Raw genomic sequence first — 17,549 nt, 5'->3', positions numbered from 1 at the left:
ACTTAACCTCTGTAGACTCATCAAGAAAAGGTGTCTTTAAACGTGGCTTTAAATGCTAAAATCCCTTTAGATTCTCCTTGCTGTTCCCTGTGAATCCAGCAAAGAGCTCTCCTCTGTGATTAGAAAAAAATGGAAAAACTTTTAAAACACAAAGTGCTTCACAACCATATTGTCAGGACTCTCTGACATTAGGGAAATGAAAGGCAGGGGTATGCGACCTCTTTTGTTCTTGCACAGTTTGCCAGAGGCAATCGATGCTCACCTGACACCACCTCCAGAGAAAAGTCCAGCTTGAGTACACAGTGTCAGATGGTAGAGCAAACAACCCCCATGAGCAAGTCCTGCTATGTGTGCCAAGGCTGCAAAGACTCTTCTGTATGTTGTCTCAACTTCTTCACATTTCATGGAACTGTGGAACAGCTTCCTGAAAGTAGCCAAACCCCTTCTGCATCACCGTCCTTAATGGTATTCTGAACTAGGCATGTAAAAATTACAACATTTTGTTGTAGTTATTCTCATATTTACAACTTCTGCAGATTATTGACCTAGTGATGCACTCTGCAGTTTTACTTGCTAGATATCTGTTGTAATGTTCATCCTTCTGTGGGCTCCAGCTGCTGGGCTTTTGGATGTGCTGCTAGCACTTCAGTGTCATTCACAGCCCAGCATCAGCCTCTCATTTTGTTTGCTTTTCCAATCTTAGAGGAAGCCGTGGCCTCCCACAAAGCTCCACAAAGCTCCCACTGAGCAGCTGCCCGTGCAGTGCAAAGCACCTGAGCTGACAGCCCAAGGCCATCCGGCAGTGAATGACATCTCAGAATTGACACGGATGTCACTGGGATAAATGCCCAGTCCATTGAAAAGGTCACCTTTTATCTGCCTCAGCAGCCCTGCTCTCCTCATAGCACTTTCTACCAGCCTGAGCAGAAGAAAAGAAGATTCTAAGAACTTCCTGCCCCACAGAGGTGGTCCCTCTGGAAGGGGACACTGGTGGTGGTTGGATGTATTTTTGGATCTGACACATCCCTTCCCTTGGACAAAACTGTCTTGCTGTGTTTCCTCAGCTTCCTTAAACTTTGTTCTTTCTTTTCAGAATTTAAAGCAAAGTACCTGTCAAGAACAGACAACCAAAACTAGGCAGAGCTGGAAAATATTCTGGTCACATCTTTATTGAGCACCAAAGTGGCAGAACCTGCACCCATCAAGCAGAGGATGCATGTATGGGAAAGGGTCTACCCGGCTCTGCTGCTGGTCCTCAGCTCCCACGGGGCAGAGCAGCTCCAGCAATGTCAGCAGTGATGCGTGAGGATCCAACAGGCTGCAGGCATTGCCAGCACACAGTGATACTTGTGAAGTTGATCATAGCACCAAACATGCTTTAAGGTGTACATGGGGACAAGGAAAACAACCTACATTTGCTATTTCCTACTGAGCTTCGTGAAACTGCTGCTAAGCCATTTGTCTTTGGAGAGAAGAGAAGATGAAGACAATCATTTGGTGTGTGCTTCCTTTCCAACACGATGGACAGTGCCATCAAAAACACAGCATTTATACAAGCTGCTTCTGGAGCTTCTGTCTGGTCTGACAGCTGATAACTTGAAAAGAATTAACTTGAAGAAGCAAACACAATAGCACCACGAGGAAGGGCGATGTCTTTGGTAACATCCAGTAAACAGAAGTTCACCAGGAACACTTTGCAATTGGAAAAATATCTTTACCAACTCATCCAGCAAAGCTGTCAGGTATGCGCTTTCTCCTGCTACAAAATAACAACCATTGCAGTGAATGCATCCACTAAAATCAAGTGTGTTCTTGGATAAAATTATAGAAGTAGATCTGTCTCAATGTGGTGTTGCATTTAATAACTAGAGCTCGGAGCAAAGGAATGGAGAGTGGAAAGCAATTCAACAAATGAAGAGATTGAGGAAAGCGTGGAGCCTTTCCTCTGTTCTTTTGCTCCATAAAGCACTGAGGAACACGTCTGTTTACAAAAGGAAACGAAGAGCAGTTTGGAAACTTTCATCTCCCAGCTGCAAATGTCATATGCAAAGTATCAAGTGTTTTATAAGCATCTGAGCTTTAGCTTAAACCATTCTGTGAATGGAAAAAATCTCACAGTTTGTGGGAGGAAGCAAGCACTTGTATTTGTGAATTGGTATTTATAAACACTGCTACTATTCTGCATATCCAAATGCTAATTTTATGCATGCAGATGGGGACATATACTAAGCAAGGGAGCCAAAATACCTTCCTTTGCCTAGCAATTTTGACTGATTTGTCAGAATTAAATGCTATGATCCCTTTAGGAGCATCCGTAGAAATGGAAAACATCAACAAAAAATGTGTTTTCCATTTCATAGTGCTAAACAGCTATAAAAAGCTGTAAGGCCAAAACACAAATAACATGACCCTAAGGACTCATGGATTTGACATAAAGGTACAGGACATCCAGAGAGCAGCAGCCCATCTGCCAGACAATCCTTTTGAACGCATGTATTCATCCTGATTTTGCTTTTCTAAGATGTGCACACATAATCCAGACTTCAGCCCCACTGCTGAGGTTTTGCAGGTACAAAAGGACAGACATATTATTTGGGAGTATTAACTCAGGTGGCTAAAACAACAACTTTAAAAGGTTGGCAGATGTGTCTCTAACATCTTAGATACTGCAGAAAGAAATCTATTCATTAGCTCCCAGCCTACAATTCACCAGACTGAGAAGCTTAAGGAAAGTAACTTAAAAAAATATTTAAAAACCTGTTTTTCTCTTGCCTCCGCACATCCTTAAGATTTCAGCTATAAGTAGGGAAAGAGGAAACCTGCGGGCTTCTTGATGCTTGTGAGAAGACTCACGTAAAGTAGTTGTCTGAGATAGGCAGGGACTGGACTTGATGCAGAGAGCTCCGTTAGTCTTCATCTTGATTCTGTCATGTTACTCAATATTTTTATACTATTAAGTTGTGTTGGTAGTGAAATCTGAATTGGTCACCTAAGACACACATAGAGAGCAGGCTGTGTGCCAGCAGCCTGACAAGGGCACTGTGGTTTGCAGGTGTTCTCTCCGTGGTATTTACATTTCTTCAGTGGAAAGGCAGCTCATAAATGGTGTGGTTTCTTTCAGGGATCACATTCCTCCCCATGCTGACAGGCTTAAAATCTAGACTCATCCTGTTTCTTGAAAATTCCAAGTCTTTATCATTGGTGGGCTGGGATCAGGGTAATGCTGGAGATGGCCTCATGGAGATTTGGGACTAGAATTCTTCCAAAACATAACTGTTGAGTAAATGATTCCTTGAAAGATGCTTAATAGAGCGGTCCAGCTGGGTGAAAATTCAAACAACAAAAAAGGAATTAAAATATTTATCCTTTTGAGGATGTTTGTATAGAACTTGTCCTTACGTAGCCAAGGAATCTTAATAGTCATCCTGACGTAGATACAAGAAAGACACAATTAGCTGCTTTGTTTTCATAACTGCCCATTAAACTCAACTTAAAGTGAAGCTAACAGTGTTAAGAATACCAACGTGGAACAGAATCTTTGCTATAATAAATATTTTCAGTCTTGCCCAATTCATAGGCTGATAAAACACAATGGAGCATGTTCAGCTGGCTTTGGTCTGTCCAGACACGAGTTCATTTGCCTGAACTGGTCACACTGTTGAGGACAACATGCACATAAAGTTACTCCTTTAAGTCATCCACATACATAAGCATTTGCAAGACTGACCCTTACTTACAATCCACCTGGAATAAAGCTTTTACTTTCTTGCAGCATCAGTCACTCCTATATTAAAAGAAGGCCCTAAATAAGAAGTTTGAGGTTTTAAACCTCACAAATTTTTGCAGCACTTTTCACCCTGAAGATCCTCTAAACGCCTTGAAAGCAAGGGGTTCTCAAAAAAATCAGGTTCACCTTGTGAAATTAGAAGAAATAATGAGAGGAGGAGAGTAGAAGTTGGGAAAGACATTAACTTCTCCATGAACATTTTGCAGAGCTCTCTCCACAATGCCTCAGGTTCTCAGGATAATTCTACAGCACCATCTGTTTGTCTGCAGAAGTGTTTGAGCTCTACTCTTAGAGCCTGAGGTATGCATCTGTTCCAAGGATGGAGGTGTTGTCCTTACAGTGGTGTTTTGATGAAAGGTAATTTCAGCCTCAAGCAACTTTTTCTTTAAATAAGTGCTTACTAAGCACCAACTATTTCCACCCAGCTCTCCCTTTTCTCACAGCACACTTACCCAGGCATACTTTTGATTAACCCAAATGCTTCTGCTGGTTTTTCACATAGCCGACCACATTGTTGGAATTGCTGCCTGTAAAACAAAACTCTGTAAGGTCAGATTGCTGATTAGTCTGCAGCAAAAAATAAAGATTTAAAAAAAAAAGCTAACTTGTTTGGAAAAAAGACTGTTTTTGACTGAGTTCTGTATCCATCTGCAATGAATCCAGAGCCATGACCAAAACTCCAAAAATATACTTTCAGATAACAAAAGTTGTAGGATTGGTTTCTCAGGGTTTCTCAGCCCTTAGGTGGGAACCCCTAGCAGAAGGCTGTATTATTCAACAGTGTGTCACAGCTGGCAATACTGGTTCCCAAGAGTCCCATAGTCAAGGCAATGCAGATCTGAAAACAAAACTTTTTTGACCAAGGCACGGAGCCTTGAGATTAAAGAATATCTTTTTGCTATTTGCAGACCTTCATTTCATAAGCAGCGAATTCACCATAAACAATGCAGTAACTATACGGCTTTCATGCCAATTGCTTACCAAAATACTCCTTGTAATACTTATGCCTCAGGTTGCGTCCATCTGAAAAAGAAAGTACATAATGACAACACACCAGCCAGCCTTCATCCTCTGAGTGGGCTATTATAACGTTCTGTCCTTTTCAGTAGCTGTGAGTCAAGGAATCACAGATTTCCACAAATAAAAGAAAATCTGCTTAAATTTCAAACTGGCTATCAGTGATCTACGAAGTTCAAGTTCCAGATGACTTTTCTTTACCATTTATATTGTTATTTAATCTCCTAGAAGTAGCCAATGTTTAAGAACCACACAACTATACATTATATTAGGGAGGTTAATAAAGAAAAAGATATGAAATAATAAAACCAAAGCCCAAACCCCACATCTTGCTGGTGTTTGCTTGACAGAAGAAGAAAGGAAGGAAGGTTTCCAGTCAACTGACCTGGATTTCCACGGAGCTTGATGCACTGGCCCCTGTTAGGGATTCCTTCAGCTGTGTTGCCAGGGTTGATGATATGGCACTCATACCCTGTGGGGCAATGCAGAGGCTCATCGCCATCCTCAGTGGTGCTGCAGGCCTCAGCTGCAAAAGAAGCCTGAAGGTCATAAATTGTGGCTTTATCACACACAGGTAAACAAAATAGGAGAGCACAGCCACTTTCTTCTGTGCCTCCTCCCAGACAGGATGCTTCCCAAGACTGCTTCAGACTACTTCCCAAGCAAGGCTACCACGGAGCTAACATCTCCAAAGGCATCTGGCACAGGGGAAGATCAAGTTCACACCTTACACAAAACCTGATGTGTCCAACTCAACATGGGGAGTGCAGACAAGCCCAACTATTGGTAACACCACCCTACCCACAGCCTGTTGTGTGGGGTCTGTGCTGGACAGCGGTGGAAATAAACCACCATTCGTGGTGTCTCGTGGGTGGTCTCACCATGATGCTCTTGCCTCCAAGCAGCCATATCTCTGTTCCAGTGTTTTGGGCTGGGTGAGGAATTTAGGGAAATAGGAGCAGGAAGCTGGCAGTTTGTTGCTTTGTTCTTTGCTCCACCCCCAGTACAGTACTGATGAATCTGAACCTCAGATGTGACTCACTGTACAGAGGCCTCAAGCACCTTGACCCTGGATATCCAGCAAGTGTGGAGCAGAATAAGAAAGTAAAGCAGGTCTCACAGGCTGTACCTGCATACATGAAGTGTACAGGCTATGCCAGGACACTCCACCCTTTCATTTGCCAGAGTTTTAATTTTAAGAACCTCTGATGTAATTCCCATGCCATGACTGATGGGTCTTACTTCACCAATTACTCCCTCGAACTGAGATAAGATGACAAAATAAGAATAAATAATGCAAGTGTGACAGGGATGGATGAGGAGGAACCCATTTAATCTTATTTCTAGAATTGCAACTCCAACCAGCTGGAGGCAGAATTTTCTCTTGAAGAACTGGGTGTTTCCATAATGGATGAGACTCAAGGTTCAGTGAGTCTGATACCATCTATGTAGGACCAAAGAGGGTAATTTACTGGCATTATCCGAGTCTGACTAAAGCTGATCAAAAGCTGGAACAAACTTTCCATCATGAAATAGAGAACTTCAGGCATCCATACATTTCAAGATGCCTCACAGAAGAAAATTTCCTGCCTCCCCACTGTCTCATTGCTTCATTTTGAAGTATGTTTCATATTTGAAAAGTTTAATTAAAAGAAGTCCTTTCTCTATGGAACTAACTGAGAAGCCCAATCTCATTAGCAGTCCCCAAGCATTGATGCTCCCAGCAATGTCAGCCTCACTCAGCTCTGCAGCACTTTGCCAAGGCTCTTGTTTAATGCATTCCCTTGACACAGGAGCTGGGGTTGAGCCCCCGTCCCAGGGCAGCAGAGTGAGGAGGCCACTGCAGGCTATGGCATCTCCTAACCTATGTCTGCCCACAATTCATCAGGCAGCTGGTGGAAAATACTGAGTATACCAACAAAGTTTTTTTTTCAAGAATGGATAAAAGTCCCATTCCCAGGAGTAGTCCTAGCGCTCTGCTGCCTCCAAGGTCTCCCCTGTGTGCTGCACTTGGTTTTGGAAGGGCAGATCTGATCAGGCTCTCCTAGCACAGGATTTCCGGCCAAACGCATAAAAAGCAACTGATTTACTGCACCAGAAACTATTTCCCTGCACAACACAGTTATTTGAACAAAAACCCTAGACAAATACCAGCAGCCCCAGCATGTCAACAACACTGGCAAGCTGTATGACAAATATATTATTTACTGCCTTTTGCATAATCATTCATCTCATGGAGAAGACAGTGAAATGTACTGTACCTTGTAAGACTTCCTCTGGGCCATCCAAAAGCCACCCGTTTCCTCCCAGCCAGCGGGGTTTGGGCTGAACCAACCAGTCCAAAACTGTAAAAGAAACAAGAAACTACAGAGTCGAGGCAGGCACACTGTTACGGAAAAAATCACAGATATTCTGCAACTGGCAATGATGAAGCTGCTGGTAACCTGAAGGACAGATTTGAATGGATCCTCCATTCCCATTGCATGGAACAGCCGAGTTGGTTGCCCGGCTCCTGTGAGTGCTAACTCAGATTGAGATTTCACTTTTTAAAATTTTTGAATATATAATCCCAGGAAAATAACTGGCTTCATTTGCACTGGCTCATCAAAATGTGCAGCACCAGCTCGTTGATCTTAGCTCATTTTGATTCAACAGTCACCCCAAATTCACCTCCATGAAATCAGAAGTGCGGAACCGAAGTTTTATCCTTGACTCCCACTCAAAGCACGCTTCAAACCAACAACCTGCGATGCTTGGGGATGCCCACCAGAATTTGTACACGTTTCTCTCTACCACACTTGACTGGCAGTACCTGGTGGGGGCTGCACAGACTCCAGGCAGGCGTAGATGCAGCCGTTGTAGCAGCAGCGCTTGTGCCTCTCGCACTCGGAGTCGGAGCGGCAGCTGGGCACCTCGCAGGCTCTGTCTGGCAAGGTCTGGGGCGGCGGTGGGCAGCGGTCGTTCTTCTGGTAGTGGGCACTGTGAGAATGAAGAGGGTACTCATAATCCTTGCAAAGAAAAGAAAAGGAAACAAAGGTTTGGCATAAGGCGGATACCAAACATCCCATCAGTTGAAACAGAAGGATTTTCAGTGTTGGTCTCAGGTACTTTCTAGGCAGGAAAAGTAACTGTTCTGTTTCACCAGCCCTGACTTCAGTGTGCTGGAGACAGAGATATGTGACCACATTAGCACATTTCTTTGGAAACACCGAGCCATCAGACAGCTGTGTGGAGTTCATTAGTAATTAAGGTGACTGCAGTGGCAATGAGGAGGTAAAAATCCTTAAAAGTGGGCATCATCATGACAAGCATCCCAAAACGCTGCTCTGGTACAGTAGTTGAAATAATGACATTGCCTTGTTATGAGATTACATCCCCAAAGGGACCTGGAACTAATGGCCAAGTAGTGCCTGTCTCCTAGATAGGCTCCTTCTCCCCTTATCCCATCCTTCTGGACCAGAACATGGAAGGGAGAGGTTCAAAGTCTTTCAGGCTTGTCCTCTGTGGGGTCTCAAATTGTTAAATTGGAAACCATTCTTAAAACCAGAGGTGATGTGGGTGAGATCTGTGGGGGCGATGGCAGTTCATCACAAAGCAAATGAGGCTGTGCTGAGCTACAGCAGAGAGGAATCCCACTGCTCACTGCACACAGAAAGGACAGGGAGATGTAAAGAAGATTAACAGGCACAGGATTTTACCAGGAACATTTGTAAGAGGCAGCATTCAGATATTATCTGTGCTGGTGGCATTTAGCAAGAAGCCAGCTCCCCTTTCAGAGGTGAATCAGCCAAGCCTGTTCCTTTCTCACCCTTGGTTAAACTGCTGAGCTTGAGTTTAGCTCTCCAGAGCATCACACAGTGCTCATAAAGGGCAAAAATCAGATCTATTAACACACATTAATAAGCTCTAGTCAAATCAAAAGACAAGTTCTGGATTTGCCCTTTTAACAGAGACCAATGTCTAGCAAAAGGAAGAACGCAGAGCTGCCACCTGCTCACTGGGTTAAGAGCTCTCTAAGTACTGGGCCCCATCACCCTTGTGTTTCAAAATCAGTGACAAACCATTGGGGCTGTTATTCCAAGAAACAATGTGGTGCAACCGCCCTCGAGGGAGTCTCCAGAAAATTTCAACACCAGGCTGTGGAGAAATCTGATGAGAATAATATCTTCCTTTAGCTATTCTGCATTCCAACTGCCAAAAGCTCCACACGGCTTCTGTGGAGCATGTGTGTCTCTGCAAAACAGCATGTCACCACATGTACTGCCCAAAAATATGTCCTGGGAGAGGCCCCAGGAGGCAGCCTGCACTCATCCCACATGCACAGGCTGAACACTCCCTTGGTAGGTTGAATACGTCCAGTATGGTGTAGAGTTCGGAGGAATAAACATCGACTGTCACTCGCATCTCATAGGATTGCTCAGAAAACTTCTGCATTCCCTGATGGATCTCTGAAGAGCCCCCCTGCCCCAGGGACAGACTGCTGGCCCAGCTGAGCACCAAAAGAAATAACAACGCATATTATTTCTGCTAACAATGGGAGAAGTTTTACTGCCGTGCTCTGCCATGTATCGTATGGAGGACGTGATGCTATCACTAACGTGGTTGCTTTTCCAGCAGAGCTGATTCCCATTTCTTTGAGTGATAGCTAGGGGGAAACGGAGAGCAGCACATTTCTCAGCTGCCTGCTTTGCAGTGACTAAGTCAGGAAGTGCACAAGTACAGAGCAGAGTCAGGACGAACAAAAGTTTTAATTTATGGAAGAAGGTGTACACAAGGAAAATCCATATCCTGGTTACATCTATACCTGGTTAGATAATGTATGTGAGTCTGCATGTGAGAGACAGAACTGCTAATGTTTCCATAAATCACAGCCTCCTGCCCTGTGCCCTCTATCAGCCAGCTCCCACTGCCAATGCGTTTTTTTCCTTCTGTTTTTGCCTTCATTGCTTACACACAGTGAACAAGAAATTGCCCCCAAAGGATATAAGATAGCATTTAACAGTTAATCTGTGCAGTTCCAAACATTTCATAGATCTCCTTGTCTGAGGGAGCATGCATCCCAAAAGGTCACAGCTTACCACTCCATTACTGAAATGTCAGCTGCAGGCTCAGATGCAGCTATCGAAATAATACTGGCAAATAATGGATACAAGGAAGGAAAAAACCCACAGTTATGGCAGTGGCTTTACAAATGATTCAGAAACCAAGAAGCCAAAATTACAATGACTAGTCAGCTTAATGAATGAGATTTCCATTGGGGAACAATGCAAAAGTTTCAGCCAAATTCCTCTGTACTTCTGACCTTGTTGCCCATTTCCTCTGATGTGCTACTGCTCTTAATCCCTCTCTTTCTAAAACTCATGGCCAATAAATTATTTTCGTGGACTTGGTCTAATGAAACTGTTGCCATCGGTTTATGCCTGCTGAACTCTCAGTGGGAAACAGGATTCCCTCATTCACAAAACAGCCGGCTGCAGACGGCTCCAGGTAGGGGCTGCAAGGTCTCTTTTAAAAGCTCTCCTAAGACCTTGGGTTTGTTTGGAACACAGCTTGGATTTATCATTTTTACAGATTGTGACAACTGTCAAAATTTCTCCCTTAAGGAATATTTTTCCATTCAGGAGGCAAATTGTTTCCTATGGCGTTTCCCATTAATGCTTGCCATTAAATCATTTTTATGGGAAGATCTGCATTAGAGCTATACAGACAGAAGGTAAGGAGGAAAGTTCAGGGTTCAGCTAAGAATGCTGGAAGTCAGCATACATGATCAGGAAAAATCTGAATGCAACCACTCACTTTCAACCTGTATTTTCAATAGTGACTGTGAGATGCAGCCTGCCTCCAAAAAATCCCACATCTCTTCTGTTATGTGCCTGAAAGTGGGCGCTGGGCTTGTGTCAAAGCCAGTTCCCTGCTCACACGTTACTCCTAGGCACATGATAAGTAAGCTAAGCTGGTAGACAAAGAGCCTATCTCCATGCAGATGTATGATGGCTAGCTGGAGGGTAAGTAAATTGTTGGAGAAACGTTACAGCAGCTGCAAGGAATCTTTCATTACTGGAAATCTTTACAAGAAGTCTGGATTTTTTTCCTAAAATGTTTGATGTAGCTGACACTGGAATAAATTCAAGACTGCCCCAGGTTTTCCCAGTAGACATGTGGGTGTCTTGATAACAAAGTAAAGCCCATTCCCAGCTAGCTCCCTTCTCTGCCTTCCAGGAGCATTCCCACAACTGCGCAGGGAGTTGCAGAACCCCAGCTGCAAATCACTGTGCTTAGTGAGGTCTCTCTGGCTGTAAAACAGACAAGTTTGCTAAAAGCTGGAAGCCCAACTCCTCCATCGCACTCTGACTGCCATTTTTCCTTCCCATTGCATTCCCTCTCTTTCCCCTGTCTCCATTCCCACCCAACTCCTTGTCACCAAGTAAACCCTTCCTCAGAGCCCATAACGAACAACTCCTGCCAGTTCCACAACACCTGCTTGTTGTTCTGCAGCCACTGGTTCAGTGAACACATTCTTCCTGCTGTGGACTTGGATGTTCTCATGGAATCAGAATTATTAAGGTTGGAAAAAACAACTAAGATCATCAAACCCAACTACTAACCCATCACCACCATGCCCTCTAAACCATGTGGATTCAAACACCACTTCCTCTCACCTCCTCCTTTCTCCCTTTCAACCCTTACTGCCCATCTCTCCCTGGGTATCTCCATTTGTTATCCCCCTATACTGACTCAATATCAGCTGTTTCACCTGCAGCCTCTGCTGTCCTAACTGTAGGGAACACAGAGCATTTGGTAGACAAGAAAACCTCTCTCAGATGCACGGGGGCTGCCAAAAAAGTCTCTCAGTGGAGAGAAGGATGGAGGGAGGACAGCCTTCCTCCTTACAACAGAGGAGAAGGAAACAGAAAGGCATTTGCTGTTTTCCCTAGATAAAACGTTTCTGTCAATATGAGCCATTCTAGCAAGTTTGCCAGATCAGTAGCACCTGGCTTCATGGCTGCCAGAAAAAACAGCCCTTTGAAGAAGCATGGATTGAAAGAGGAGGATATATCCTCAGGGGAGCGGGCTCTGTGCCTCTGCACAGCACATTATCTGAAGATCAACATGTAAATACGTGTTCTGCTCCTGTCCTGTCTCTCTGGGTCACTGACATTGTGATCCTACTGAATTTGAGCTTCACATTGAAATACGACAGAGGAACATACTAATAAATATGCTTTCCAATGAGCAATTAGATGGAACACAGCTTTTCATTTCATCATTTTCTGAATAAAGTGCAGAGCAGACTCTCCATCCCAAGGGAGGCTGTAGCGAAACAATGTTCTGGCTGGAAAATAATGGGGTTTTAAAACATTAGCACAATTTTCCTGTAAAATTTTGAGGAAAGTGCCATATTTCATTGCATCCAACATGGGCAGATGATGCACGTCACACTTCTGAGGCAGCAGTCACACAGACTAAAGGTACTTATTCCCAGACATTGCTCCAGATGTAATGGGTCAAAAAACATCCACTCTAAACACAAAGCTGCTGTGTGTGGCTGCAGAAGACAGGTGGAGGAACCTCCTGTGACACAAGGAGCTGTTTATGCACATGCAATGGCTGTAAAATGCAATTAAATGAGAGAACACAGACAGACTGGGACATGTCCCCATGCCATTCGAGTGGCAGGAGCCTTGGATCAGTATTGGCTTTTAAGGGAGTAAGCTGGATTTTCAAATTACTTGTTCTTTTTTTTTTTTTTTTTTCTTTTTAAGCAACAGGTCCTGAAAGTCAGACAGCAAATCATCTTATTTCTTTTTTCCTTTCCTTCACGGCCATCTCTCACAGCCGTTTGGCCCAGTCACAGCACAATGATACTCAGCACACTTATTTCCTCTATTCTCAGTAACTTGTTGCTGCTCCAGTTTCAATTACAGCGCTATCACTCCATGGCAGATTTGGAAGAGGTGGTTGTGCTCAGCCCCTAATGGTGTGTAACACAGGGCTCCTGTTCCCCTCTGACACACTGGGCAGGCACTGAGGTGCTCCAGTTGGAGATATTTCTCCAAAGTTACTCCAAAAGACAGTGAAAGAACAGGGCAGGGAACTCTTCTGAAGATAATGACGTTATCCTTTTTGCACTAAACCTGTTCCCAGACACATCAATTTTGCATTCCCCGTTCCTTCCCTTGCTGCCCTGTGATGTTTCTAGGAAAAGCAGCAATGACTGCAGCACCGATGTGTTTTCGGCACGCTGCACAAGTTTCTTATCCCAGCAGCTAGGTGGCAAAAGTTTCGTACAGCTTGAGAAACTTCATGCAGCCCTTTTATAAAGAGATGGGGTGTGGATTCAAACTTCCCTTATTCTAAAACACACACGTAAAGAAAAATTCCATCTCACGATGAGCACACCCAGCCCCCCAAACCACCCCACCACAGCCTACTCACATCGTATTTCTCTGTCATTTTCAGATGCAGAGCTCGTTTCCAGAGATTCCTTGCACAGCCTGAGTCTGCCAGCAGAACTAAGACACACAAAGCCACAGCGAAGATCTTTTTGCAGAAATGCAGGTCTGACAGCATCCTGGAATCCATTTTCCCAATGAGAGATCAAGTAGGGAGCTCGGCTTCCCAGGATCCGGGCGATTCAGAGTGCTGGCAAGGAGGGAGGGAGAGGAGAGGGAGGGAGTGTGAGGGCTGCTCGCTGGAGAGCTCTGTGCTGCACGGCTTCTGCGAAGGGAAAGGGGGGAAAAAAAAAGGAGCCTGCAAGCAGAAGCCAGGAGCTGCCGTTGAACTTCTTTCCACAAAGTTAGATCAGGTTCTCGGCTCACATGTTCACACAAAGCACACGCTCTCCTTGAATGATAGATGGGAAGATTACTTGGAAAGATTATTTTTAGACCTTTGTTCCCAACATCTGGCATCCTCAGAGAGCCCCATTCAAAGCCAAAGCGTGGGATCAGATGACAGCTGCCGCAGGGGGAAATAAAGGTCTTGCAGGGGTGGGCTCACAGCAAACAGCTCACCCAAACTTCCCCACTACTCAGCTCTCCCTTTGTGCGCTTCCCACTGTGCCCCGAGCTGTGGTTTTGGATCGTGTTTTGACAAAGTGAGAACTTCGTATGAAGACTGCTTGAAGGAAATGACTTAAAGACATGATAAACATGCAGAGGCTTTAATTAAACCACGTTGACGTTAGCTTTCCACAAATGATTTTGAAGAAGAGGAAGATGCGGTCGATGGGTAAAAATAAATCCATGTGCATGGGTGGGGATTTGGGAAGGAAGGCCCTTTAGAAATGACCACATGGAAAGTGAGGAAGGGGCCATGAGTCAGCCCTGCCTGACCATGGGAGGGACAGCCAGCCTGGTTGTGGGGTGTGAGACACGTATATGGATACTGAGGCACCTGGGTGTCCAAAGGGACAACCCTACGGAATCAGGCTGAAAGCATCATGCCTGGGTCAGGGACAAAGGTAGGTGCCAAAGAGCAGGAGAGCAGGGTACCTGGTACATAGATACAGGCACATACATAAACGTCAGCTGAGATCAGGAGTTGTGCTGGGTTACTGAAAGGCATGCTCAGTACATCCACAGAGGAATATATCGGTACCATCAGTCTTCTATTTGTGGCTTTATTTGTTATCGCTTAGAGGGCTTTGTCTCATGCAACAGGACGCCTCCAATTCTTCTTAAAAACAAATCTCCCTTGTTCCCTGCAATGTTAATATCTGCAGCTTGACAAAGCACCTTTCGAGCACAACCAGGAGCTCCCACCAGCTTTCTGACTGCCGTGTTGTAAAGAGACAAATGACATAGCTAGGTCAGAAGAATAAACAAGGCTTTTTCTTACAGTATTGCTACTTAATTTTAGTCTTTGTGCTATTTCACTTGTCTGATCTCTTGCTGAAACCTAAACCAGTGTGAAATAACTGCTCACAATAAATCTCCCTAATTTCATTGTTGTTCATTTCATAGACTTGCAATCTGGATTTGGAACAACTAATTCTAAAGATTAATAGCTACTACAGACAACATTTACTGGCCCTAATTTTGGCTGATATGAAGCTTTGCCATTTATGCAGGAGAAAGTACTCTCTGTGAATGACAGTTTTGGATTGTATGCTGAAGAAGTGTGGATTCTCCTTGAAAGAACATATTCCAGCTGATAGTCATGATCTTCATGCAAAAATCAAAGCTACTGTTGTGGTATGTATGTCTCCCACACATCACACTTTTCATCTCTATCTCCCAAGGTACCATACACAATGCCTGGAATGGATTATTCCAACTACCAGCTGGGGAAACTGAGGCATGGGTAAAGGACTGGCTGAAAATAAACTTCCTATTTTTGTGGCCAGAATCCCAAGGGTTACAAACAGTGCAGACTGAGCTGGAGCTTTGTGCTTCAATGTTCAACCCTCACATCTAATAGGGAATTCTTCCCACCACCCATTTCCATTCCTCACACACTTCTACTCCCATCCTGTCTTGGAAAATGGGCAAGGGATTTCAATTTTTTATAGCATTAAGAAAAACTGTTTTAGCTGGAAAAGTTGGAAAGAATATATTTCTTGGCTTTTCTGGAAATTCTTCTTCCTGGTGGTCCCTGGCAAGGCTTTCTTCCCAAGTCCTGACAGCTGGAATAAAAGAGATAAGTATAAAGGTGAATAGGGTAATATATTAGTGCTTTGGTAGTATATTAGTGCTGAGCAATTAGCTCAGTGAAGGTGTTAAAATGAAAATCTGTGCTCCCAACCAGCCTGACTGACAAGGTGCAAACTTGGGTGTGAGCCCAGCGGAAAGCACATTTTGTGCTAGTGCAAGTTTTCAGAGTGCTCAGCTGTGCTATTTATCATAAAACCATTTATTCTTCTACCTGTCCAGAGAACATACATATACTGCCAAGTCATTTCTGCTTCAAGATTTGTGGTGTAGTTCCTCACACAAAATTCCCGCTGTCTTCAAGGATGTTAAATGAGATAGCTTCATTCATCGCTGAGAAAAGGGTCATCTTCCACGTACGGATCTGTGCAAATCTCCATTCCACAAAAGGCTTCAATGGGAAAGATTCTGCAGTCACATGAACTGCAGTCAGATGATGATGTGGGAACGTGGTTGAGACTTGAGCGTCTCCCCAGGACCTGAGAAACCTTCAGCATCATACGTTACAGCAAGGAGGAGCTGAGGGAGATGTATGCGTGTTGAAGGGCTGGTGTTTTAGCCAGCTCGGAGAATAAAGGCACTTCTGGAATCACTTCTGCTGCTTGATTGGAATGAATTAATAATGGTTTTTAAAAATGTTCTCTGGGAGGTTCTGAGTGAAAGTCACGGGGTGTTTGTGCAGCCAGGAAAAATGCCTTTGTCCAGCCAAAAAGCAAGGCAGGTCAGTCCAAGCCAAGACTTCCCCTTTCCCAGAAGAAAGATCTGACTTTTAAGGAACAATTATGTCAAAGAGAGTTTCCTCAAAGCACACAGCTCCGGCAGCACAGGGTGACTCATTTCAGCATGACACAATCACCATACGTTCATGCCAGGGGCTGCTGCAGTTCTTTATCTGTGCATTTTACAGGCCTGCTGCTTCCTCACCATCCTTGCACCAGTCCTGCTGCCAAAAGCACAGGGCAATGCTCTCCTAGGGGTTAATCAGGCTCGAGGCTGTTGATATTACCAGGTCCTGTGCAAAGGGAAGCTCAGCATGCTCTGCCTCTCCCCATGCCCTTCAAAACCAGATTGCAAACCCCTGCAGGTGCACACCCAAATGTTTGGATGGGCTTAGCTGCGAGAAGATTACAATATCCCTGAGAGGTAACATTGGAGATACTGCTGCCCCTCACCCAGAGGGTTATTTTAGGGCCAGCTCTACAGGAAAACACCAAATCTGGGTTTTCAGTGTGGGTTTGCTCCTTCTGTGAGCAGGAAGAGCTGGCCATTGTGTCTGTGCCAGATGTGTGCTACCAGTGAGGTCCCACAGGAATTCACAGGATGAAATACGAGATCAAAAGCAATACAGAACACAGGCAGGTGATTCTCCTTAAGCATCTTGCCTAAAGTCCTCACAAAAAGGTCAATATTATGTGGCCTCAGTCCATTTGGAAAGGCCTATAAGGAACAATAAAAAGTGTTTCTACTTTTAACTAGTTTTATTGCGTATGAGATATAAATTAAGCAGATGAATGTTATTAGAGAAGCACTCTCCTGAATACTACATCCCACTAACTAAATTAGCAGGAAGTCTTAAAACATATAATCCAAACATTGCATTCATTACTAAGGGGAAAGGTACCTTGCTGGGAGAAGGCTGCTGGCCTCTGCAATGCAGTGTGCTGAAAGCTGTGTGCCTGGGGAAAGCTCTGCTGAGTCTGAAGAGTTCCTCCTGGGTGGGACTCTGAACCATAGTTCTGGTCCACAGCAACTGAGTCACAGACTGGAAATCTCAGCAAAATGCTCTGGGAGGACAGATTGCATCCTGAAATGAAAGATGTGAAGCGTTAATGCCTCTGTGGGTTTGCAGGGATTTGACAACGAATTCACAGCCCTGTGCTGTGCTCTGTGTAGCAGCCAGGCTGGGGTCCCCAGGGGCAGAAAGGCTGAGCCCTGGCTGCCTAAAACATCAGGTCTGCACTCTAGGGATTCAAATCAGGAAGACCACGGGGGACATGGCATCTTGCTTGGACCTTGGTAAGGCACCAGTCAGAGCCAGGAACCACGCAATAGTGCAAGCATATATAAATCTTATAAAGCCAGCTAAGAGACAT

The 17,549-nt window shown here is 44.4% G+C and overlaps 1 protein-coding gene and 1 long non-coding RNA gene across 3 annotated transcripts; one reads left to right on the top strand and one right to left on the bottom strand.

Moving 5' to 3' along the window:
• Positions 1-1,144: 1,144 nt before the first annotated feature.
• Positions 1,145-13,778, bottom strand: WFDC1 (WAP four-disulfide core domain 1). Its single transcript, XM_003209864.5, has 7 exons — positions 13,241-13,778; positions 7,617-7,812; positions 7,066-7,149; positions 5,190-5,330; positions 4,769-4,810; positions 4,240-4,314; positions 1,145-3,320 (listed from the first exon to the last, which is right to left on the bottom strand). The coding sequence occupies exons 1-6, from the start codon at positions 13,385-13,387 to the stop codon at positions 4,256-4,258; spliced, it is 669 nt and encodes a 222-aa protein (XP_003209912.1). The 5' UTR covers positions 13,388-13,778; the 3' UTR covers positions 1,145-3,320; positions 4,240-4,255.
• A 128-nt stretch (positions 13,779-13,906) lies between these two features.
• LOC116217142 (uncharacterized) lies at positions 13,907-16,048 on the top strand. 2 transcript variants are annotated; one of them, XR_014886241.1, is made up of 3 exons: positions 13,907-14,035; positions 14,770-15,000; positions 15,679-16,048. It is a non-coding gene; the product is annotated as an uncharacterized LOC116217142 (long non-coding RNA). The 2 variants fall into 2 exon arrangements; XR_004161220.2 differs by having other exon boundaries at positions 13,918-14,035; positions 14,877-15,000.
• Positions 16,049-17,549: the final 1,501 nt, after the last annotated feature.

The sequence above is a fragment of the Meleagris gallopavo genome, chromosome 13, assembly GCF_905368555.1.
Source record: "Meleagris gallopavo chromosome 13, MGAL_WU_HG_1.1, whole genome shotgun sequence".
In the NCBI taxonomy this organism is placed as follows: domain Eukaryota; kingdom Metazoa; phylum Chordata; class Aves; order Galliformes; family Phasianidae; genus Meleagris; species Meleagris gallopavo.
This window is presented reverse-complemented; position numbering and strand designations above follow the sequence as displayed.